Source organism: Argiope bruennichi, chromosome X2 (assembly GCF_947563725.1).
Source record: "Argiope bruennichi chromosome X2, qqArgBrue1.1, whole genome shotgun sequence".
NCBI lineage: Eukaryota > Metazoa > Arthropoda > Arachnida > Araneae > Araneidae > Argiope > Argiope bruennichi.
The window spans coordinates 128205271-128230265 of NC_079163.1; the positions used below are offsets into that span (position 1 = coordinate 128205271).

The 24995-nt window shown below is 29.4% G+C and overlaps 1 protein-coding gene across 1 annotated transcript in view; it reads right to left on the reverse strand.

Moving 5' to 3' along the window:
- Positions 1-24373, reverse strand: part of LOC129960091 (uncharacterized) — a 244023-nt gene extending 219650 nt beyond the window's left edge. Inside the window, exons 1-3 of the mRNA XM_056073199.1 lie at positions 24186-24373; positions 5320-5403; positions 1209-1403 (exon numbers count right to left, since the gene is read on the reverse strand). Of these exons, the coding sequence (XP_055929174.1) occupies positions 1209-1403; positions 5320-5403; positions 24186-24210 (304 nt within the window). The 5' untranslated portion in view covers positions 24211-24373. The remainder of the gene's footprint in view (positions 1-1208; positions 1404-5319; positions 5404-24185) is intronic.
- Between the last annotated feature and the right edge of the window lie 622 nt (positions 24374-24995).

Below are 24995 nucleotides of genomic sequence, written 5' to 3' on the forward strand. Positions count from 1 at the left end.
ATAATGATATTCAAAAAAGAAAAGGAAGAACAGATTTTTTCTTATGCAAAAACCAGTTTCTCCATTAAGTAAAAGATATGCAGTTTTCTATAAAAAATAGATGAATATCGTTAAATAATTTTAACAGTTATAGAATTCTTGATCAAATGCAAAATCAATTTTTGGATTACTTGTTTTGTAGGACGAGTCATACATTTTTTATATATATATCTTCTAGAAATTTGCGTCAAAGTTAACAATATTCAGTTTTACTATCACAAAAATTCATTGCATGTTGTTTTTCTATAAAATTCCCATTAACTTTATTAACTCAATTCTATTCTTTTATGCCGCCTAGAAGTTTGAGAGATTATTTCAAAATGCTTTTATTAAATTTCATTATTCTGATTGTAAAAATTAAAAAAAAAATTTTATGATGTTCTAGATGTTTTAATGTGCCTTTCATTATCAGTAAGACTGAAAGTCTTTAGCTTTTATACTTATAAATGATTGGTGTATTCTTTATTTCAGTATTTATATTGCTCTGTTAAATGTAAATATTCTTTGTGTGTTTATTTTTTTATTTATAATCATATGGGTATTTTATTTCACTTCTGTATACTTTGTGCAATATCGTTTTTTTTCTTATAGCCTTTAAATAAATCTTTTCTATATAAAGTATTTTTAATAAATGAAATGAAAAACTAGATTTCAAAGAACATTCCATTATTTCCAGCGAAGGAAAAAGAAAGTAAGCAAAATGCTTAGATACCATTAGCTTGTTTCATCAACTTGGAATATTTCTTCCTCCAAAGGTTTTCAACAGCATTATGTAGAGTACCCAGAATCGTCTTTAGTAATCAAATCAATATTTTATAAGCAAAGCATTTCATTTCCTTTTCAGAAAATTAACTTTTCTTGACAATTTTTAACTAACTTGGGATTCGATCTGTCTAAATTTATCTAATGGTTCTGGGTTGATTGTATAAATATTTTTAAGAAGTGTTAAGATATGTGAAGACTAGCTCACTTTATTATCCATAAAAATTGCCAAATATTTTAATTTATAAATGTATTTTTCCCTAATGGTTTCCACCACTTGCATGGAATCAAAATTAAGTAAATCAGGGAGTGAATGAATTGTTGATAATAAAAAAGAAACTTCTTTAACAGCATGAAGCAAGTCGAGTTAAATAAAAGAGTTTTTAAGTATAACGAATTGGTCTTACCATCAGTGCCATATGATAACAGAATCTGCTGTTCCCCAACTCGTATATACTTGACATGTCTTTCACCGGCAAAGAATTCCATGCTTATTTTACCGTCTTTCACAACTTGCCTCATATCAACAGACCTGCCAAGTTCTTTAAAATTCAATCTTGTATCAGCTGAATAGGCATCAGGAAACTTTGGCATAGGATTTCCTTTTAAACAAAATTTTAATTAATTCGACACGAATCTTCATTCAAAATGATTATTCCATGAATACTGATCTACTTTCAATTTAGATAAAATTCTTTCCTTGGATATAATAATACTGTAAGTAGGGTAAAATGGTGTATTGTAAGAAGGCTATTGCTATTTGTACACTATGTTATGTGAAAATCAATATTTTTACTTCATTATATAGAAACAGAGAAATTATTACACGAAGGCTGTTGTAATTTCTGCCCTGTGTGATCAGAATTCTAATTGAAAAGATGGGTGGATGGAAATTTTAAAATATTAAAAATAAAAAGGGGTTAAATACACGCTTATGTTAATGCACTGAATTACAAAAAAAAAATATTTTTTTTCCAAATACTTTGAGCAAAACGAAATATTTATTTTTAAAATATTTGTTTTCTGTTCCTCATGGTTTTAGTTTTTTGTTTTAATGTCCATATCGTTTACTCAAAAAAAATTTACACATTTCAGTACATTAATGAAAACACATTTTTAAACATACTTTTATTATTTTTTTTTCTTTTCAGTCTTTTATGCATTTCATATTTCACAATTCCTTATTGTGAACATTATGAAAGCTTATATTAGCCTTTTTTTCTGAAAATATCCATCAGACGACATCTCTAATACGGCATCAAAATTTCATTAAAATGAATTGATTTACCCATAATTCACTTCTGATTATGTAAAAATATTCTCTTCTGAAAAACATAATATCAGAATGGTAATACATGTGAAAAATATTTCATCGTTATAAGTATGAAACGTGCGAAATTAATTTTTCTAGGGACTTATCACCAAATTCCTCAATCTTTGGATAAAGTTATGTAGATTGACGTAAGTTGTGGCTAATTTTTCACAAAGGCAGGAATTTAGATGCTTCAGCTGCTTATGTCACGCAATAGAGTGTATCTTGATTTCTTATTTATTAAACCAATTTCATTCATCTAATAAGCTAAACGAATCACTTTTCTTAAGGTAGTAACAAAAATATTTTAATATACCATGACTAGAAAAAAATGGTATTTAAAAAGTTAAATAAAAAATGTACTAAAAAGCCCTGAAAACTGTATATATGAAATTCAAAACTTCTATTTATAAATCACATTAAAAAATTGTCTCATTCTTTAAATATTGGTTCATCCGAAGCCTATGGATATGTTAGCTAGTGATGGATAGCTAGTGATGCTTACAACAATACCATACTTTCTAAGTTGTATTTAAAAGTTAAAAAGCTAGTTATTGCATTTATTATAGACTCAAGTGTTATTTTTCGTTTTTAAAATAAGCCGTTCTATATAATTTATTGCAATTGTATTTATTTAATGAATTTATACAAAAAATTAAAAATTGTTTATTCAGAACGTAAGAATTGTAGTATAATATTATAAATAATCAAATGATGCCCGCATAACATTGATTTTACTTGAAACTCGGAGCTCATTTTCTATATTAAGGTATGTAGTTCTTTAGAATAGTTAGGAAGAAGTTATTTTTAATAAGGCTGTTCGCTATAAAATATGTATACTACTTATTTTTCATTATTATGAAGGAGTGTAGATAATAGTGTAAACAAGTGTGAAAATGTTTTCTTTTAAGAGTTGCTGGTGGAACCGACTACTTTGGAAAGAGTTCAAGTTGCTTTTAGAAGTAAGTCAAAATAAAAGTATAAACATTTTGATGGTATATATTTCGGTTTCAATAAATAAGTGCATTCTTTTCCTTTTTTAATCATATTATTTAGAAATCATAGAATCATACACTCGTATTATAAATATTGCAAAAGAATTATTGGTTTCTTATTCGTACTTTAATGTTAAATGGCATGTGTTGTAACATTTGTCGCACAATTGAGGAATCGCGTGAATTGACTGAATTCAAGAATAAATTTAAAATTAACAACTTAATTTAGTCATGGGAAATGTGTTCATTCTAATCATGGACCAAAAACTAATTTATAATTTATTAGAAAAAGCTATATAATTCCAGTGAAAAAAACTGCTTTAAATTACTTAAAAAATAATATTTTTACATTCTTTTAGATAATGAATGCACTGTTGAAAAAAAATTCAAAATCTAAATTTTATATATTCCAGGCCAAATATTCCCATCTAGTAAAATATTCTTTACACGCTAACATTTGAGACAGAAAAAATCCATTCTTATGTGACTCAATTATGAAGCTTTGAATTTTATTATTTATACCAGACAACGGCAGTTTCAATGAAGTGCTTTGTATTAATAGGTAGATCTTCTTCAAGGCAACCATTGAAATTGTATAATCTAAAGCATTAACATTCAAAATTATATAACTCGCTTCATTTTAGAAGCAGAAATAGGTTGGTGGTGGTGGAGAGGGTTTGCTTAAAAAATTGAGTTCTACAAGAATATTTTGCTAGAATTACCAATATGACCAGAGGATTGTATTAAAAAATACCACAAGTGCATTTATTGTCTAAAGGAACAGAAATTCTTTACGTCTTTTAAAGTATTGACCTAACTAAAAACATATACCAGTCTAACACATCAGAAATTAGCGGTTAGGCCACAGTTAATGGACACTTTATATATCAAACAGTCCGTATTTAATTTCTTCATATGAGATTTCAAGAAAATGCATTTTGGTTGTTTATTTTTTATTTATTTTTTTCAGAAAGAAAGCAACTTAAAAAAAAAAATCTTTCACCATTTCTATAAAATGATGAACATAATTATCTGCTATTTTTTTAATACTCATGATGCTTAAGAAAAATGCTTTGACATCACAGGTATTTCTTTTTTCATTCTTATTTTTTAACTTTACTTTAAAATTTCTAACTACTGAAAAATTTCTTTTCAGAAATTATAAAACTAAAATATTTAGATATATAATGGGTTATATCTCTTGGCAGTATTAAATATGTTTTAACCCTTTCAGGGGTAGATCATTAAAATTTTTTAAATATGATTTAAAAAAACCAATTAATGTGATTAATAGGTTGTGTCGATACTGATTTTGCAATCAAACAGAAGATAAGCAAAAGACAAAGAAAGACAAAACAGAAGATAAGCGAACGAAAAAACAGATGTTCTAGGCGGGCGGTATCTCCAAATGAGACCACTCAGAAATCAACCACTTTGGTTCATTCTTAAACTAATTAGAAGCTTCAAAAGAATTATGATTTAAAACCTCATGGATATTGTAAGAAAGCGAGTGACTGATTTTGATAAGAACTAAAAGAAAATCCCACATTTCAGAAAAAAATATGGAGGCATTTTTAACATAAAAGTAATACCAAAAAAAAAAAAAAAAAACAATATAAAATTGGTCGGGTTGCCATCTATTTATTAGAAAAGAAACCATTTGCACTTTTCCAACAATTTTTTAAGTTTATAAACCAACAGTTTTGTTTGTTTTTTTTTTTTCTTTTTACAAAAAAATTTTAATTGGTGTCCTTTTATGCTACCACCACCCCTGAAAGAGTGAAGAGAAAAAAACTGTGATGAATTCTTAAATCCTTGCATTTCTTATAAATAATTCATAGACAAAACAAACTAACGTAAAGGGAAAAGAAGAAAAAAAAATCACTTTGCTTTGAAATAATATATATACAGAGTAAAATAATTATTAAATCATCAAAACTTTCTACATACATACATTCTACAAAACATACGCCGTAACATTTCTACAAATAGTATCCGGATCAAAGCACAAGAATCATCATATAATTTTGTTATATTATCGATTATTCAAATCTAATATAGATACTTACTATAATATTTCAAAAATATCATAATTTTTAAATATAATTAACATAAATTCATAAATTGAAAATATGGCACATTTCTATATTGTATAAAAGGTTATTGTTTTTTATTTTATATCACAACTATAAAGAAGGCAATTATACTCACCCTTATTTTTTGGGCAGGTAAATATTGTATCAGAATAGCATTCTTGAAAGGCAAATAAAATTATAGACATGAAAATGGTACATTCTGAAAAAAAAAATTATTCTTTAAAATCACATTCACAAAAAATATATATATATGTTACAGTGAAAACCCGAAATCAGTGAAAACGCGAATTCACTAGGGAAAACGCGTTTTAACTGACACCGCTAGGGAGAACGCGTATTCACTAGGGGAAACGCGTTCTAATTGGCAGCGCCAGGGAAAACGCGAATTACTGCGTAAAGGAGAACGAAATTTCCCTAGTTATTTACGGTTTTATCGAGTTAAAACCGTACGAATCTAGATTTCTTGTTAGTGAAATTTTCAAAACAAAGTGAAATTATCCAGTTTTATTCCTGTTGGAACATGTTTGTGCTGGTTGATTTATTTACGATGAGTGAAGAAATTGATAATGCTTTTTGCGCTAAAAAGTGTAAAAATAGATTTCTTGAACAATTACAATTGTTACATAAAAAACAGAATAATTTGAATGTGATTACACGTGATGAATACAAAACTCTTTATCTGAGGTTGAAGAAGCAAAATCTGCCGTTAGCAAGACTTCTGTTCAGTACTGCAGATTAAAAAGTTTTGACACTCTTGAAATCAGTGGAATAAAAAAGCTGATTTCTTCAAATGAGCCAAATCAAATATTATATACCAGTTGAAGAAATTTTTGATGTCATCGAAAGTGCACATGTGGCCATAGGTCATGGTGGTAGAGAAATACTTAAAATTGAAACCTTCAAGAAAATATGCTAACATAACCACTGAGATGATACCGATTTTTTAATCAATGTGTGAAACACGTCAATAGAAAAAAAATATGAAAAAGGAAAGGTTTGGTTTCTAAACCTATCATTCACTCAGAAATGAATAGTCGCTGCCAAGTGGATTTGATTAACATGCAATCTCAGGCAGATATTGAATTTAAGTTTATTATGGTTTACCAAGCCATTTAATAAAATTTGTGTTACTACGACCACTTCAGAGCGAAAGAGCGGAAGAGGTTGCGTTGAAGTACTTGATATCGTTTTGATATTTTGGGCTCCTTTCACACTGCAATCTGATAATGGAAGAGAATTTGTAAATTCAGTTATAGACCAGTTACGTACGTATTGGCCAGAATTGAAGATTTTTCATCGAAAACCTCGTCACGGCCTGTCGCAGGTTTCGATTGAAAGGACCAACCAGACGTAGAAAATATGTTGGCTTCATGGATGAAGGATAATAAAACTACAAAGTGGTCTTATGGTCTTCGCTTTGTCCAATTCATGAAAAACAGAGCTCTACATTCAGGAATTAAACAATCACCATACAAAGCTATGTTTGAGATCAAACTAAGGGTTGGAATGACAGCCTCAACTTAGCCATCAGATATTGTAAAGACTATCGAAGACGAGGATGAGCTTCAGAAAGTTTCCGAGGATATGAATGCAGAAGAACAAGAAACTGAACAAGCACAATCAGGAGAGCATATGCTTGCTAAGAAGTCGACCAGTTTTTTTCTAATTAGAGAGGAAGCCAAAGAAAATTTAATAAAGCAATCCAAACGAATAAAAAAGAACTTTGATACAACACATCCTGAGGTTGATATTGGAGGTAATGCTGTTGTTCCCGTTCCGGATGTTGATAGAGAAAAAGTTGATTTGCGAAATTTCATCTGCGTAGTGCTTGAAAAAATAAAGATGGCCTGTACAAAATTGGTATGAAAGATGGAGTTCTGTACAAACTGTATTCGAGGTAAGAAATAATATTTAAACTTAATTAGTTTAGTATATATTCAATAAATATAATTTATTCAATTTATATTAACTTTAAATTATTTTATAAGTATTTATACAGTAGATTATATCTATTCAGGGTGCAAGTTTGATGCAGAAGTTTAACATATTCCCTGATTTTTAGATCTGAATTCGATGTATCTCAGCAAATTTTCTTGACTAAAGAGCAAGTACCGAATCAGGAAATATCTCTGAGAACTGCAGCAAGAAAAAGAGCTATAGGAGCTGGGCAAGGGTTCTTCCACTGTTCTTGTAAAAAAACATTGCTCTTCAAAGAGATGTTTATGTATGAAAAATGATTCTCTTTGCAATTCTAAATGTCACAGCAGTTTGCCTTGTCGAAATAAATAATCTGTAATAACGGTACTGCTTTAAACAATATCCAAAGAAAGTATTTTTTTCTTCAATGATTGGATTTTTCCTCAAATACTGTTTTACTAAGTTTAATTTACTATAATAATTTTGGATAAATGCAAATAATTTTGTCTAATAATCAGTCAAAACACTTATAAAACGGTTATTCCTAGCAGAGTTATCCCCTTAGTGAGAACGGACTGCCATTCAGAACGCGTTTTACCTAGTTAATTCACTGTAGCATATATATATATATATATATAATCCTTGGATTCATTTTTTCTTTCTAATAAGGCATTTGAGTAGAAATGTAGGTGCATTTAAAACTTTTAAATAGTCCAGTTTTAAAAAGTCCATTAAAATTTACTCATAATATAAATAAGGTATTTGATGAAATGAGAAATTAAAGTGTCAAAACTCCGCTTAGATGCAATAATAAAGTATAAGTTTCAGAGATTTTGCATTTGTTTATATTTATTTAATCATTATTTCGTATGTTGATTTTTTAGTCAAAAATTTCATATCTGTGCTATTTATAAAAACAGTCAGATAATTATTCTTTTTCCATTTTTAACTCTTTCATTGGATTTCCTTTTACTTAATACCTTTTTACTTGCTTGTATACGAATAATTATTGTAACCGTCAAAAAATTTGAACTCGAGACTTTGGCGAATCTCTACATTTCAGATCTTAGTCCGAAAAAACATTTTTGACATTATGTTTATTTGCGAGTCGGTTGCTCTATGATCATGACGACTTAAAAACGTTTTGAGCTAGACGGTTGATTAGCATAAAGACCAAATTTGTAAATTTCCATCAAATGTTGAATGAAATTCATTCACAGGAAGTCTGTCTGGCTATTTTAATATAAGTGAACTCAATAATTACAAAACGTAAGAACTAGGCAGACATATTTGGTGCACAAGTTTACCATCTAAATATAATACTTATTAAATTTTGAACTAAATCGACCAAACGGTTGACTGTCTCCGGTCTGTACTTTCGCACGCTTGTAAGCGCAATGCCTTAAATAAATGAAATTCGCAATGGATCTTGTGGTTGTGGTTGCAGTCTTGTATCTAATTTTGATGTCAGTCTCCAAAATACATATTCACGATAAATTCAGTAAAAATTCTGGATTCACTCCAAACATCTATATTTTGTAACTATCGCTCACTAATGCCATACACGGCATCCGTGGTATTACCAAACGTTCAAAATTTTATGCAAAGGAAAGGGGGATAAGACATTTATTGGGGAGTACGTGAGAAAACTCAGAGAAACCGTCCCGGCTAATTAAAAAAGGAAATATTTGCTAAATCGAAAGGAATTTATTTAATCTTTTTAAACACAGTAAGAAAGTGTATTTTTTTAACTCGCCTTCTGAAATTGCATACATAAAATATTTTATATATTTAGAGAAAAGATCATGTATCATTAGCATGTCTTTTTGAAACATAGTTCTTCTCTTTCTGGGAAACATAAAACATGACTAGTTTCTTTTAACTGGATATTGCTCTTATACGTAGATGTATCAAAAAACTTCCTGAGATAGCTCAGCAGAATGCCAACTAAACGTCACACAATGAGCCTGAGCACATGGTGAATTGAAGTTTTAAGAACATGTGTTTCAAATGACTCATCTTAACATAGAGGTTTGTGAAAGTAATAATTTGGGGAGAACGCACGTATTTATTAGTCTACAATTGCGTAAAACACAATTGCCTAATAAACCGGCTGATGAAATGAACAACATTCTATTTAAACACTGCAATGCCTCTTGGTACATATGCTTATTAGAATAGCGGTACTCCAAATATAATCTTGTATTGAGATTAACTGCTCTTCCACGCTAGTCATGAAACGCTTCTATACACCTACATAATCGCAAATTAATACACATGACCACAAAACGTTAATTTCATCAACTTATGATTTAATGTAACGAGGTACCTAAAAGTCATCTAAATATCTATATCCTTTTTATTGACTCACGTGATAACTTGAATCATTCTAAATATGTCTGTAAAATTCCAGTGCCACATCTATATTTTTTATTAAGCCATTTTATAATTTTTTTATGTATGACAGGAGAGTAAGCAGGTTTGCCACACCCACTTTTCAGACCATCTGCTAGAAAAGAGCCTAATAATAATGAATTTCAAAACACTACTGTTGAAATATGTTTAGTTATTTATTTAAACAAATTCATAGATGCCATTTTTACGCTTTTCACATATTTTACCTACTTCTTCATACGAAACTTACTTATACTTCTTCCTACGAAAGAAAGTTTTAAGTTTGAAGAATATTATTGTGTATGTGTCGTATTTTTCGTATACTAATTCCAACACTCTAAGGCTTTTAAAATAATGGAAATAAATGTATAAAGAGTTTTATGCATGTTTTAAATATATGTTAGTTGTAAAACAGTGCATGGAATCAACTTTAAGGTTTGTATTTATTTATTTTTAATCGCTCAGATTAAGATTAATAAAATACTGAACTTTTTTCAATTCTCTTTAATACATTCATTATTCAAGTATAACATTTTACTACCCTCCCCATTCCTGAAATATTTTAAAATAAGTTAATCCAGTTAATAATCTAATAAGTTAATAATATTTTGTAAAAGTTGCAGATTACTCCATGGAATTTTTTTATCATGTTATTGAAGGAATGAAACGTTTATATGGATATTTCTCTATACTATTCTATCATACGAACTTTTTTTGAAACCTTAAGGCTTTTTCAACAATTGAATTAGCAATGGGTAATTTTTAAGAATGTCGTGAATTGTAAGTTTTGTGAAACTGCAAATGGTATCATGTATAAGACAAGATTTTTTTTTTAAATTTTAAAGTCAAAAGTAATGCATTTTAGAGAATTTCTTTGTATGTTTAACACTAAAAAAATATTAGTAGTAGAAAGGAATCCATTTCTAGTTTTAAGTAGTATGATATGAAATGCTAAACAGCTCCCATTCTTTCTGATATTTTATTCATAAAAATAATTTCCTTCAAAAGATACCTAATCGAATCTTTTCTGAATCAATTGTTAGCGTCTGCTCTGCCTTTTGCCTTTTAACTATTTTCAAACGAAAAAGAAATATTATCTTATTTTGCTTTATCTCCCCATGTTTTGCCAGCTCATTCACATCTCAAACCAGTGATGAATCCCGCCCCTTTCACCCTCCCTCTCGAAGATGGTATTCTAGGCGCATTAAAATTTTGTGGTATATCGCGGAAACAACCGAACAGATATGGACGAAATTTTGAGGCTTCAGATATTCTTTCTTCGATTATTACCAACATTTTAACATGTTGCAATCTAATATTTGTTAAGAACAAATTTAGTAATCCATTAAAATTATAAATGCACTTTTTTATGTGGTGTTGCAATTTAATAGAAAGTAAGAAATACTGCAATCAATATATAATATATTATTATAGAGATATATACAAAAAACACGAGCCTTCATTGAAGATTAGGAGACCTGAATGACATATATTTATAATTCCGTATCCTCTGAAATGAGAAATTTTTAAATATATTTGAGATTATTAATCTGGAGAGTTTGAATCCAAATGGTGTGTTGCTGTTTGAAAAAGTCGAGTTGGTTCGAATTTTAACCTTTAGAGACCATTAATAAGGGTTTTAAAGTGCAGTCATTAGATCCTATATGATAAGAAGTGTACGGATATTTTCAAAGGACTGTACAATGACTTATTAGTATTACAGGATACTACAGCTAAACGGCCCACAACGAATTTTTTTGCGCCCAGACAGCATAATGGCACCTAATAAAATACCAACAATACACACGTTTCCACAACATTCACCAATTACCGATTACTAGTCACATGACATCGATATACCATTTCTTCTACCAGTACGAAAAGTTTTCTTTTTTGCTCTTGATTTTCTCCATAGATATAAAATAACTATCATATGCAGTTGGAGGTAATAAAAATGTCATGTTGTTCAATATTTTTCTGGTGTTTGAAAGCAAACATCAATGAAGGCAGGATATCTGATATTTTCAAATATTTTCCAACCAGATTGCAAAGTACTCAAAACTCGGAATATAAAATCATTTCCATGTTTAGAAGAACATAGAAGTATATTTTATACTTATGAAAACAGCAAATATTTATACTTATGACTTACTTATACTAACAGGAAGTATTAGAACTTATGAAAAGATGCGAGTCTTCTGTATTATCCAGAATTATTGACTTTCACCTTGGACAAAAAAAATGAATCTATGGTTAAAATATCACTTGAATTAAAAAAGACGGCAGCGGAGAAGAGATGTCAAAAATATCAGATGTAATACATCTACTTTGCTCTAGTCCTTGCTCTTTTTTACACAGTATTTTTGAAATAAACCAATATTTCCATTAAAACTAACGTTTTTTTTTCTTTTTTTGCTGTCCATATTTATTTTGACATTAGCAAAATATCTTTTGGGTTTTGACAACTTTGCTATAGCTGTAAGTAAAATCTGTTTCTGGAATATATAAGGACTTTATATTGTTTATCTCAGAACTTTATAGCAACACAATCACCATTTCAGTTTTAAATATCGATGTTTTGGTGTTTCATAAAGCTTTCTTTAATGATTAGATTTTTTCAATTCAAAGCTGGTTTCCAAGCAGCGCTATGATTTAATAGAAATGAACCCAATAAAGCCGTGCCACTATCATATAAAAAGATGAGTCTTATTGAACACAGGTTTAATAACATTTCATATAATAGATACATTTTATATTTACATAAGAGCATTTATGTTTTTTATATACATTTGTTTACAATGTTTCCGTTTTAGGGTAGATCTTATGGTAGGAATAAATGATGAGCGATTCTTCTTTATTTTATTTGCTAAATTAAAGTCTGATTTCCAAACATCGCAATGATCTTGTAGAATGAGCATCGTAAAACTGAACCTCAGCCAGATAATAAAACACTTATACTGAACATTTGACTATCAACATTGGCAAAAGAAAGCCTCCAATAATCTTTCATAGTTATTTTTAAATGTTTTTTTTTTTACTCCAGTGTGAATTCAGCTTATTAATAATATTCAAATAACTTTACTTTTTTATGCCTGAGTAATGGACAGAATTATAATATTTTTTTGAAAACTTCGATCTCGTAATGCTGATGTACCACTGCGATTTTGATCCCCCTAGGCCCGAAATAAATATTTTTCGGGCTGATCTCTTTCTCTCTAAGAATAAGATATCTCAAAAATGTAATAAAGTCGATAAATTAAATTTGATAATAAAATCGATAAATTAAATTTGATATGAAAATGTAAAACCAAAATTGTAGATGTCAATCAAATGTTGGATGAAATACGTATGGAACAAATCTATTTGAATGTTATTAGCCTGTCTTTCCACGTGCATGTAAAAGCACGACAAATCAGAAACGTAAATTCAATGTATAGTTTTGTTACTAGAATTCATGACTTGCATCAAATATTAGAATCAATCAATCAAAAGATTGACTGTATATTGATTTTGTTTTTCTTGTGTATGTGAATGCGATACTCTAAAAATGCAACCAGCTAGATGGATGGATTAATTCTTGTGCATGATCATTAAGTCAAAATTGTAGCTCGGTAAGTTTGAATTATTTTGAACTAAATCAGTGAAAGGTAAGGCTGTCTGTTAAGTTATTTTCGGAATGTAAATAAATAAGATGAATCGAAAACCTTACAAGCAGGGGGGAATAAAATTTGCTACTTGAGTTTGATGCCAAAATTGCATACTTGTATCAAATTTTGATAGTAGTCGGTTGTTCAATAGAAAGAAATCCTATGATGCTATATCGTTTAAGTCCCGTATAAATCCAATAAATTTACACTTTTTAAGGAATCTTTAATTACATATATGTGACACACAAAAACGCAAGTCATTAAACAAGAAAGAAAGGAAGAAACGATGGAAAAGATGCTATGGAATAAATCTCGATTGATAGTTAAAAAGTTTTTTTTTCCTGTAGGATGTTCAACAAAATAACGTTAGATAAAGATCGCTATCTCCTCAAAAAGCATTGACAGAAGATTTGATCTTCCAAGATTAAAACAAAGAAATATGTATACAGAAGTTATATAATACGGATGAGAATAGTTTTATTTCTGTTTCGCTTATTTATTGTGAATATTCATGAGTATTTACATGGAAAAAGGACCGCATTGTTAATTTTATGAGAAATCCTTCCTCCTCACGAAGAATATTCTATAGTATTCTTTTCATAATTTTACGTTCATCTTTTCCATTTAATATAAACTTAAAAATTGTATTATAAACACAAAAATCATAATATAATTTAAATGATATAAATATTAAAATACTAATATAGTAAAGTTAATATAAACAACAAAATTTTTATTTCCATCTAAAAATGGAAATCTTGGTATCAATGTAAGTATACAAGACATTTGCAATAATTTTGAAATGCTGTGAAATAACCCTAATATTCTGATACATCGGGTGAAATAGATATCCTAATCAATATCAGAAAACTAATAAAGGCAAGAGCTTATCACCTCAATTGAAACTAATAATAACAAACTTTGATCGAGGAGGAGGATTATTGTTGGATATCTAATCAAAGGATACACTGATAATTGGATACTTTTACGCTTTTGCACCCTAAAGATATAATTCTCCACCTCTTATTGCAGAAATGTTTCCATGGTTTATCTTCAAAATTTAGTCAATTTATTGAGCGGGGTAATCCCAAGGCTCAATTTTACAATCATACATAAGGACCTAATGTTTTTTAAAATGATTCGCATATCTGAATAGAACTTTGGTTTAAGCACAAATGAATGATATTTTCTGCTTTAAAATGTATGTTTAGCTAAAACTGAAGTTATTAATTGCATATAATTTCTTTCCTTAGAAAAGCAGAAATATATATTCAGTTATCCAAATGTCGCAAATAACTCATCCACCTCTACTAGAATTGTTATAGAATCTTTTTTTCAGTTATTCAGCAAAATGATTTGATTTCTCAGAAGATTTCTCTTGCCTGGGGCACGGTCAATTGCGTCGGAAATCAAACATGCTTCTGCTGGAGAGATGCGAAAATTTGGTGAGGAGAGGTCAGTTCATGTGTCATTTTTGCCGTATAAACATGGTTCATAATTACGTGATTTCTTATAAAATAAATCTTATATATCCTCAAAACAGTTCGTTAATGTAACTAAACTAAAACAAGTAAATTTCAGAAACTTTCTATGTAAGCTAAATGTATTCAGATATCAGTATGTGTTAGCTGTTTCAAAGACATAACCTTATTGATTAGAAGAAAATTTAATTAATTTCAGGAAAAAAAAATTTTCCTTCTAAAATCGTTAAAAGGAAAGAAGTCATTTTCTATCAGGAAGGAACTGCTTTTTAAGTTATAAAAATTAATATTGTGTAAGTGAGAAGTTAATTCTGGAAAATTATCTAAAACAAGCGATAAAATATCTAAGAGGTATAATTTCAAAATATAATAAAAAATAGAGGTCTTTTAAAAAATTATTATTTGATTTAATACTAAACAAAATTTAATTATCAAAATCGCTTTAATTTAAAATTTATTTAAAAAGTAACGCAGATATTTATCTATGATTTCAGTAAGTTCATATGAAAGTAATTTATGTAATAAAATCACTAAATATTTAAAATTTGCAAAAGAGATATTTAGAAACCAGTAGGAATTTCGATGAGCATTATTTCAATAAAATTAGTATTCTGAAGTATATGCAAATCGCGAAATTTCATTAACATTTTGTACATAGCTTTAATGAAATCTGATGGCATAATTATTTGTAAGTTATTACAGTGAAACTTGCAGACTAGTTTAACAGCAAAAGCATCTATTTACATCAATTTACAAAGATATATGATGATTTTGAAAGACAAACACTTAAGAGATGTTTTGTATGTGTGTGTTCTTTTTTTTCTTTGTTTACACAACAACGATAAAATCTACATAGTAGTAAGTTGATGAGCTGATGTTGTGACTGTTGATTAGTTAGTAAGCTTTTGAAGCGACTTAATTGTTAGAACAAGATCTTTAATCTCTATTAGACCATGCGCAGTTATGGCCAATAATAAAAGCTTATAAAGGAAAATAGCTGCTCTTGTAAAAGGAAGTGGAAATGAGCATTGAATTCCAAATGATTATTCGTTTATTTTTCTGTTCACTTGACTTTAAAGAATTTAACATGAGAATCAATTTATTAATAACTACGGTATTTGTAGGTTATTGAACAGAAATAATAACCATAAACCGATTTTGTCGGCATCTCTTATGTTGTTTAATGTTAAATATAGCTTCTCTATCTTGTTGTCGATTTCTATAAAATATTTAAAAATCTCAGATAGAAATTTAATAATGAAAGTTGATTTATTTTTAAAATTTTTTCAAGTCTAATAATTAATAAATGGCATGCTAAATCCACGTAAAGCGTTCTTCCGCATCAAACAACATAAAGTTATAAGATTTTAAAATATTTACAAAACTATGTAAAATGTGTATATGCATGAGATACAAACTCTACGAAAAAAACTTATACTTCCGGCTATTTTTGTTGTTTCTTAAAAAGTATCGGTATTATAAGTTGAATTTCAAATAATGGTTTATCCAAACTCTTATCAGCTGCGAGGGAACAAAAAAAATATCGCATTTCTTTCAAATGGAAAAAATAAAAGAAATGAAAAAATAGAACTAGAATCGACACCTTACGACTAAGTTCCTGGAAAAACATCATTGTTATCCCCTGGTGACGATGAAAGAAATAAAATTCCAGAGTCAGCAAAATCAATAGCTCTTTGAAAATTACTTAAAATAATCTGATGTAGAATGTTTACTTTAACTACTGGTCTAAACGTATACTACTGGTCAAAAGTATTACAAGTTGGAGAAATTTCCCGTTTCTTCATTAATAAGTCCCCGCAAAAGTAATATTTTTTTTTTATTTAAAGTATATTTTCTAGTATAAATGTGGTGGAGTTTCAAACTATTGTGTCATCCATTGTGAAGTAATCGTCTGCAACGATTGTGTCATCCCGCTAGTTTATTATAAAATCGTTCCGACTGCGAATGATTTCATTTCGTTTGATGTGCTGTCGAAGTGCATTCACTTTGCATTGCTTTTCACTTTAAACTGTTCATTTATTTTTAAAATCTGTGAATCAATTTATGAGAAGTGCCAGGCTGTTATTTTAATGCATCAAGAAAACATTTCAAACGTTAGGATTGCTCATCGGTGCGATTGCAGTGAGTCGACTGTTTCACACCTCATAAAGTGATTTAAAACCAAAGGAACCGTAGATAAAAGGCCTGAATGTGATCGTATGAAGTTATCATCTAAACTTGCTGTTGCTACATTGACACTATCATGCTGTAAAAATAAATTTGCTAGTTCTGCTATATATGCAAGAGAATGGAATGACTTCAAGTCTGTCATTGCCAGTACCAGAACAGTTCGCAGGAGGCTCTGTGAAGCTGGTTACAAGGCACAAGTACCAAGAAAAAAACCAGTACTGGCGAAAGCAATGTGGTAAAAACGATTGGAGTGGACCAAGGTGCACAAAAATTGGAGTATTTCAGAATGGAGACAAGTTATATTCAGTGACGAAAGTCGCTTTTCTTTAATGTCTGACAAGCCTGGCGTAAAGCATAGGAGAGCATGAGGCAGAGTGCTTGGTTCTTACATCAAAATGGTGTGTGGGTGCATGTCAACTTGAAGACAGGGAACCATGGATGACGCCAAGTCTGTTGGTGTGCAGAAGGATCAATTGCGTCGTAACATATTCCCAAGGCAGAAATGGATATTTCAGCAGATCCTGCCATACTTCAAAAAAGATAAGACAAACTTTACAATTAAGTTCCGTTCAGTTCTGACCTCTATATCGAAACATTCGTTATTTTAGGTTAAGGCTGCGTTTGCAAAACATGGTATTAATGTTCTTGCATAGCCAGGAAACTCGCAACATTTAAACCCCATTGAGAATTTATGGAGTATAATGGGAAAGAAAATAACTGAGAATCAACCCAGAACAAAACGAGAACTTCAGGATACAATAATTGAAGTTTTGCACCATGAAATACCGAAAGAACTGTTGCAAAACCTTGTGGATTCCATGCCTAACAGATTGACTACTGTGATCGAAGCCATAGGCGGCTCAACCAAATATTAAATGCTTTTCAATTAACTTGAACTCTTTTATTATCTTTTCTGATCAAAATAAAATTAAAAAAAAAATTTCTTTACTTTATTTTATTCAAGGGAGTCAAAATGAATTCTGCTACTGATAATTTGTACATTTTGTTTGTATTTTGTTCTTTTTGAAATTAAATAAATTTTTTTGCTCAATAACTTAATTATTTCTTGCCTTTAGACTAACTTAACCTATTGGCATAAAAAATATCTCTTTAAATGAAAAAAATATTACTTTGGGGAGCTTATACATGAAAAAACGTGACATTTCTCAAACTTTTGACCAGTAGTGTAGAAGAGAAAGAAAGAACAAATTGTAGAAGAAACCCAACATTTCATATTATAGGGATCAGAAAATTTTACAGAATCAAGAAAAAAATTGCTAGTAGGAAAAAAGTATTATTGATTAATTTTATATACTATAGTCTCGATCGTTTTCCGTAATTGTTGCCAGCTGTCAGTTTGTTACTGAATTTTTCGATCTCTATTTTTATAATAATTATATTGATTTTAGCTCAAAATATTCATTTAACCTGTGTCTATATTTTGCTGTCAATGAAAATATTCGTTATCAGAAAAATACTGATGTGATCTAAAAAAGTATAATCTGTGATTGCGATATTTGCATTTGAAATGGGTTTCTCTCTTGGATTCAAATATTGCCTTTTTAATACAACAGTAACGTAATTAAGAAATAACTAACTTGGTCCTGTTTAAGCATAAAGAGCAAACTGAATGATGTTATTCACGACATCAATATGGAAACTAAGGGTCTTAAGGGTCATCACCGGCCATTGTCCATTCCCTCTTATGAGTTAGGTGCCATCATCGGAATGGAAGCAACTAAGTCCCACACCATAACTGTTATACCAGCAGAAAAAAAGAACTCGTTTACTTATCCGGCGACTTCTGAACCATGTACTTGGTGGGATTGCTTCGCGGAGAAAGCAATCCCACCGTTTTGCCGTTTGTCGTTTGATCCGCAGTGCTTCAGCTGGAACAAAATAAAATTTAAAGTAAACTGTTAAAAGGTTTATATTCGAAATGGTAAGTAATCACATGAAGAAATGTATGACTTCTGCGTGATAATATGCAAGATCATTTGAAAATGCAGTATAACTTATTTCTGAAATATAAAATCACATGTATACGCTTTAAATAATACGACCGACTTTCGATATAATTCATTCAAATATTACGGAGAGATAAAAGGAACGTGACTAACGGAATTGGCATACTGTAAATTGTACAGGTAGTTTCACAAAGCATGAACAATTAAGTTTCAGAAACGTATTATGCGTAAAAAAATCTGTTTTCGGGCATCGGAAAAGTAGTATTGATGCCGGGTAAGAGAGATTCAATTACACTTTGTTTCGAGTGACCAGTGAAATGAAATGTGATTCAGCAGTTCAAAATGTGCCTACTCATTTGAAATCTTCCATTGCGGTTGGTCACTCATAAAGACACCTATGATGAGTTTTACTACTGATTGTACAGTAATCTGACCAGATAATTCATCTTCATTCGTCATTATCAATTTATCTTGATTGTCCATATCTAAGTTTGCCCTCAAAATTGAAATTTTCTTCTCGCGATTTTTGAAACATCATTAGCATCAACATTGTGTGCAGATGACCGACAGATCAAAAGATCATGACGGACATCACATGTTACAATTTCTACAAGTGCCGCCACAAGGCATGCATAGATAAGTTCTATACATTTCAAACATTCCAGTTAATTATACTTCAAGATATCTCTCAGATTTCCCCGATTGATGATGATGTGTGTCTGGCTTTACAACAATAATACTGTTCTATTAAAATCGTAAAGCCATCGTAATCCGTTGTTAACATTGTTTTATAGCAAATGGGTTTACTGGCTTTTGCAAAATTTCTACAAAACCAAAATTCTTTAAACGAATATGGCATTACATATAAATAATCTATCATTAAACATAATGACGATGGTTTTAAGATAAAATAAAAAAAAATATTTTTTTTTTTAAATTTTAACAGCCTAAAATAGAAAAATAAAAATCATAATTCAACATCGTAATTCGTTTATTCCATCACATACGGAAATATTTATTGATTTAATACTTACTAAGCATGAAAATTCACGAAAGTTTCGTATTCCCCGCCCGTAAGTAATTTCTACGATTTTCTTTTTAATTCGCCTCTTTTTTTAAGCTCAAAATCACTGTAAATCTTTAATTTTCTTGAGTTTACATTGCACAAGAGTTTGAATCACGAATGGTAATCAAGTTCTCAAATCACAGATTAATTTACCGTTTGATGTATAATTTAAACTTCTAAGCTCAATATATGTAGAGAAATGGCTATTAAATGATTTAAAAAAAAGGACGAATTTTTCAAACGGTAAATGCACTTGCCCAACATCAGTGAAACACTGTTTCGAAACTGCTGTCTTAGTTACGGAATCAAAAAAGATCGGACCTGCTATCGGACCACGTCTACCAAACACTGTTATGCAGTTTCGGGAAAAAAAATAAGTAATCAAATATCTCATGAACTTTAATGTTGTTTCTGTGAAAAAAAACTCATAAGCGATGGGTTGCAAACCCATAATAGATTTTTTTTATCCAGAATTCATGTCTAAAATAGTGAATTTTCAATTACAATTGGATTTTAAGATTCAAATTCAAAGTGACTTACGTATTCAATAGATTACGACTTTTAAATCTGAATTTTAATTTAAATTCAAAACTGATATGTCCTGACCAGGACATCACAAAAAATATGTCATATTTCTATTCCAAACTTTAAAACGAAGGACGATAATATTCACCATTTTCAAGTAGGTTTCTAGAAAGACTTAATGTAAATTATTTGTATTCTAATCACGATAGTCTTGGTGATTCATTGTTTGAACGTTGTGCAAATTATTCAAACTACCTGACTAGAGTTGTATTATTTCGAAGGCGTTATCGATTAGGCTAAGTCATTGTTATCGACTTAAGTATAACATGTTCAGTAGCAGATGCATCACTTGATGTACATAAGTATCATTACTGTATTTCTAATTGTGATCTGTCTTGAGCAACCTTGATTCCAGTGTTCCTCCCAACCAGAAGTTTCAACCATTTATTTCGAGACTACTCGGATCTGTCAATTTTCACTTGATTGAACTTCTGCAACTCTAGCAAAATTCTGGCTGCAGTTTAAAGTTTTATTACCAAATATTTGATTCCCTTTTTACCCCGTAAATTAGAACACGCCCATTTCAAAATGAACAATCCATTTTTGACATTAAAATAAGCAAAAATCTTGCAGAATATTTATCATTAAAGGGCTTCTTGTGCCTCTATATTTCAACATTGTTTAGTTCATTTAAATTCTTTTTAAAGATTAAGGACCTTTAATAAAAAAAATACTTTGATTTTAGAAATCTAAATTTCTTTTAAATAGTTGACTACGCAGTAATTAATATGAATAATACATTAGCATTTCACATTATATGCTCCATTGACATCTGATATTTTATCTCCAATTATGTGTGAAAATAAGTTTATTTCTTTGATTGAATACAGAGCAGAAATTAATGTATGCCAGAGTACATTTCTTTTTATCAATAATAAAATACACTATTGTTTATGACTGGTTCTATACTGGTTCTATTGTTTATGACTGGTATTCTATGTTTATCGATGATTTCAACCCAATATACACAAAACCACTTTCTCAAAACACATGCAATTAGCAGTCACGGTAGCTAATTATATCTAGAAATGTAATATCATTTATATTTGTGTTCATATTAAGCAAGACTTCAATCATCCAACTTGAACGAAGTTTAGTCCAAATGATATGTTTCGATTTTAATAAATATTTGCATTTCCAAAATTTGCAAGCATTATTAAATGGCAAATGAATTTGTTAATTTCAACGTGCCGCGAAATAATTAGCGATACAAAATCTATCTGTTCAGAAGTAAGAGGAAAATTCCTGATTACAAAACCACATTATTTACAAAAGAAGTTCATTTCTTTGAAGAAAAAATACTGCAAAGCAAGTTTTTTCCATCACATTTATCTGCTATAGCTGTATGAACTTAAATAAATATTCAGCTAAAGAAACGGTGATATAATTTCAGTACGTTTTTCGAAAGATGTAGTATCATCAATTCTTTTCGGAAACGCACGAAAAGTTTTTCGAATTGAATCATTTGAAAATTCATTTTTATTCAAACTTCTTGTGCTTGCTGGAAAACATCGAGGCAAGAGAGTTTCAGATCTTCGACTCACGATTCGTTTTAATTTCCTCAGTTAGGAAAGTTTCGAAGTGATATAAAAAGCGACGCAGAATCTCAATTGTAATCCTAATAAAAAGAATTTATTTGCAAAGCTTGGTTGCGTAAATTTTCAGGTATGAAAATTGCAAAATTTCTTTCATTTCTTAGACATTAACGTGAGCGTGAGTGCTAAAGTATTCTTTATCATTGTTATGTAAAGTGACAAATGCCATAGTTTGTAATTTATCCATTCATTTCAATTTTACAATCCTTCACTTGTTTTTACAGATTCTTATAATGTTTACTGTCCGAAAACCTGATAAAAATATTTTTGTCAATTGCTTTGAACATAAGTTTTCATTTTATTTTATTTGATGCATTTTCAAAAGAAAATGTCAGCAGTTTATTGCAACAAAAAAGTATATCAGACTCAAAAAATAATTCAGATTTTTTTAAGCTCATTGCACTTTAAATGTCGGTTATCTGTTAAATGCTAAGATTATTTAACATAGAAGCGTGCTGTCATTACAAATAAAATTTTAGGCATTGGTAAATGCTGAAAAAAATTATTTTTAAATTATATAAAAATTATCAGCATGAAGCACATAACTGAATCGCAAGAATACGTGTTGAAAACTGACACGAAAAGTTTTTACGGCTCTTGAAATGTCAATAAAATTATCGTAAAAGCATGCCTACTACTTTTGAAATGTCAGTTACATTATTATGAAAGAATCCCCATTGCAAGAATGTTGTTGCTATTTTACAAGCAAAAAAAATTCTCATTACTCGTGAAATGCCAGTCTTTTAAAACATGTAAGCAAGTTATTTGAGGGAGAAATTCAAGTATGAGTCAAAAAGGCAAATCTTATAAATGATTTTAAATAAAAGATTAATCTTTTAAATCTTAAATAAATGATATTAAACTTTTTTAAAAATGCTGAAAAATTGTAGTATAAATTTTTCCTACTTGCAAATTCGAATATTTAGTGTTTCAATAATCAGAGTCTATAAAGAAAAGAAAATTTATCCTGCGATTTAATTCTTATAACTGATTTCATTAAGTCTCAATACCAGATAGCGCATTCTCTCATACATTTTTATGACATATTTTTTTTATTTAATATTAAAGCTTATATAAGCAAGATCAGTTTTGAGAGCATCACCAATACATCAATGAAACATCGATCAAATCATCAGTGGCGCAAAAAATAATTATCTTGCCTCTACAAAATATGAAAGGCGGAATTGAAAAATAAAAAAAAACATCATGCAAAAACAGAAAATTTCAGAATCTTTATTTATTACACGGAGATATTTTTCGTTTAAATTTACATTTTTTTTTTTTTTTTGTCATTTTATATTTCCTGCAGGAGTTCCAAACGAAAATGGAACCCTAGAATTTACAATGATTCAATTCCTTCGGGATAGTAGAAAAATATATTAAACTTCTGGCCTGCTGACTAATCGCGCCACCAAACAATGGGCGAACATAGACGCCTCTTAATGGAATCTGTTTTTCAGCACGTACTTTCGTAGTGGTCGGCTTGTAATATCACCAAAATATTTCCTTATGTTATGCTTAAGAACTATTTTTAATTGGTAGATACATTTCAATTCTATCTTCAATAATCACATTAAAATTAAGAAATGTATCGTTTTATGGCGCCTTAGAATTTTAATTTTATTTGTTGCAGTACTATCAAATATAGCTCTTATATTATTAACTATTTAACAATGAAATACTATAGTCGTCTTTTAATGATAAACATCTTATCGCCCGAAAACGCCCGGGCCGTCATTATAAATTTATACACAACAATAAATAGTTGACACAAAATTTCACTAACTAGACTCAATTAGTTCTTTTTCACTACTATAGGAAAACAGTAGTAGTCTTCTTCCCTATTATATAAAAATTAATAGAAATTTTTCCATTAAAAGAAAAAAATAATGCCTCATATTATGCAAAAGTTATTTAACAATTTTTTTTTAAAAATGCACCCTTAGCTACTTTCTGTATAAAATATACTATGATTAAATATGCATTAAGTTTTTGTTTTATCTATTCTATAAATTCAAAAATCCTAGAAGTATATAAGAAGAAAAAGATATATGGAAAATTATCTAACATACATATACCCTTGTAAAAAATGAATAAATAAATAGAAAATAAAAAAATAACCTAATTAAAATTCCTTACTTCGAAATGAGATGAAACTCCTCATGGTGAAATAGTAATCCTCTAAACCTTCAGAAATCACAGAAACATACACAACATTTACTCACAGCCAGCGATTGATGAAAAAGCGAGTTGAATCTACGACGTGACGCCCCTTGACAAGTAATTCCGAGGTAACAACTCCAAACAGTTAACCTCTTCAGTTATCACATCGCTATCGCTTCATTGTGTGAAGCATTGATTCCATTATTAAGATCTTCAGCTCTATTGTAAAGAAGTCGAAAGTCTGTAACCAGGATTGATAACATTCTTCTCCTTCATTAAAATGTATTTCACGGGCTCTTTCATTTTTTTGTTGATATTATCTTGAACGAGATAAGAGTTTTATGGAAATTTATCAAAACTCTCTCGTGGTTTATCGAAAAATGACAGTGCCCTATAAAATTATGCACTTGACAGATTTTGTTATTAATTATCATTTTTAAGTTTGTGTATGTTACTTTTCATCGATGTATTTTTTTTATTATTAGTTTTGTTCAAGAGATAAGAAGATTAAACTGTATGACTATAAATTATCAGTTCGATATAACGGCTTTCAATGTTCATTAATACCTTAATTATCTTAATACATTGAAACGGTAAATCCTTCCTTCTTTTCGTCCAACAAATTTTCCAAAATTGTTGATTTATAATTATAGAAATAAGGTACTATTATTCACTAATATTTTAACCATTTCTTTTATCAAAGTCATCAAACACACTTTAACGTAGTAATTTTATTAATTATCAAACTTTTTATTAAATAATTCATTAATATTATTAATGTTCATT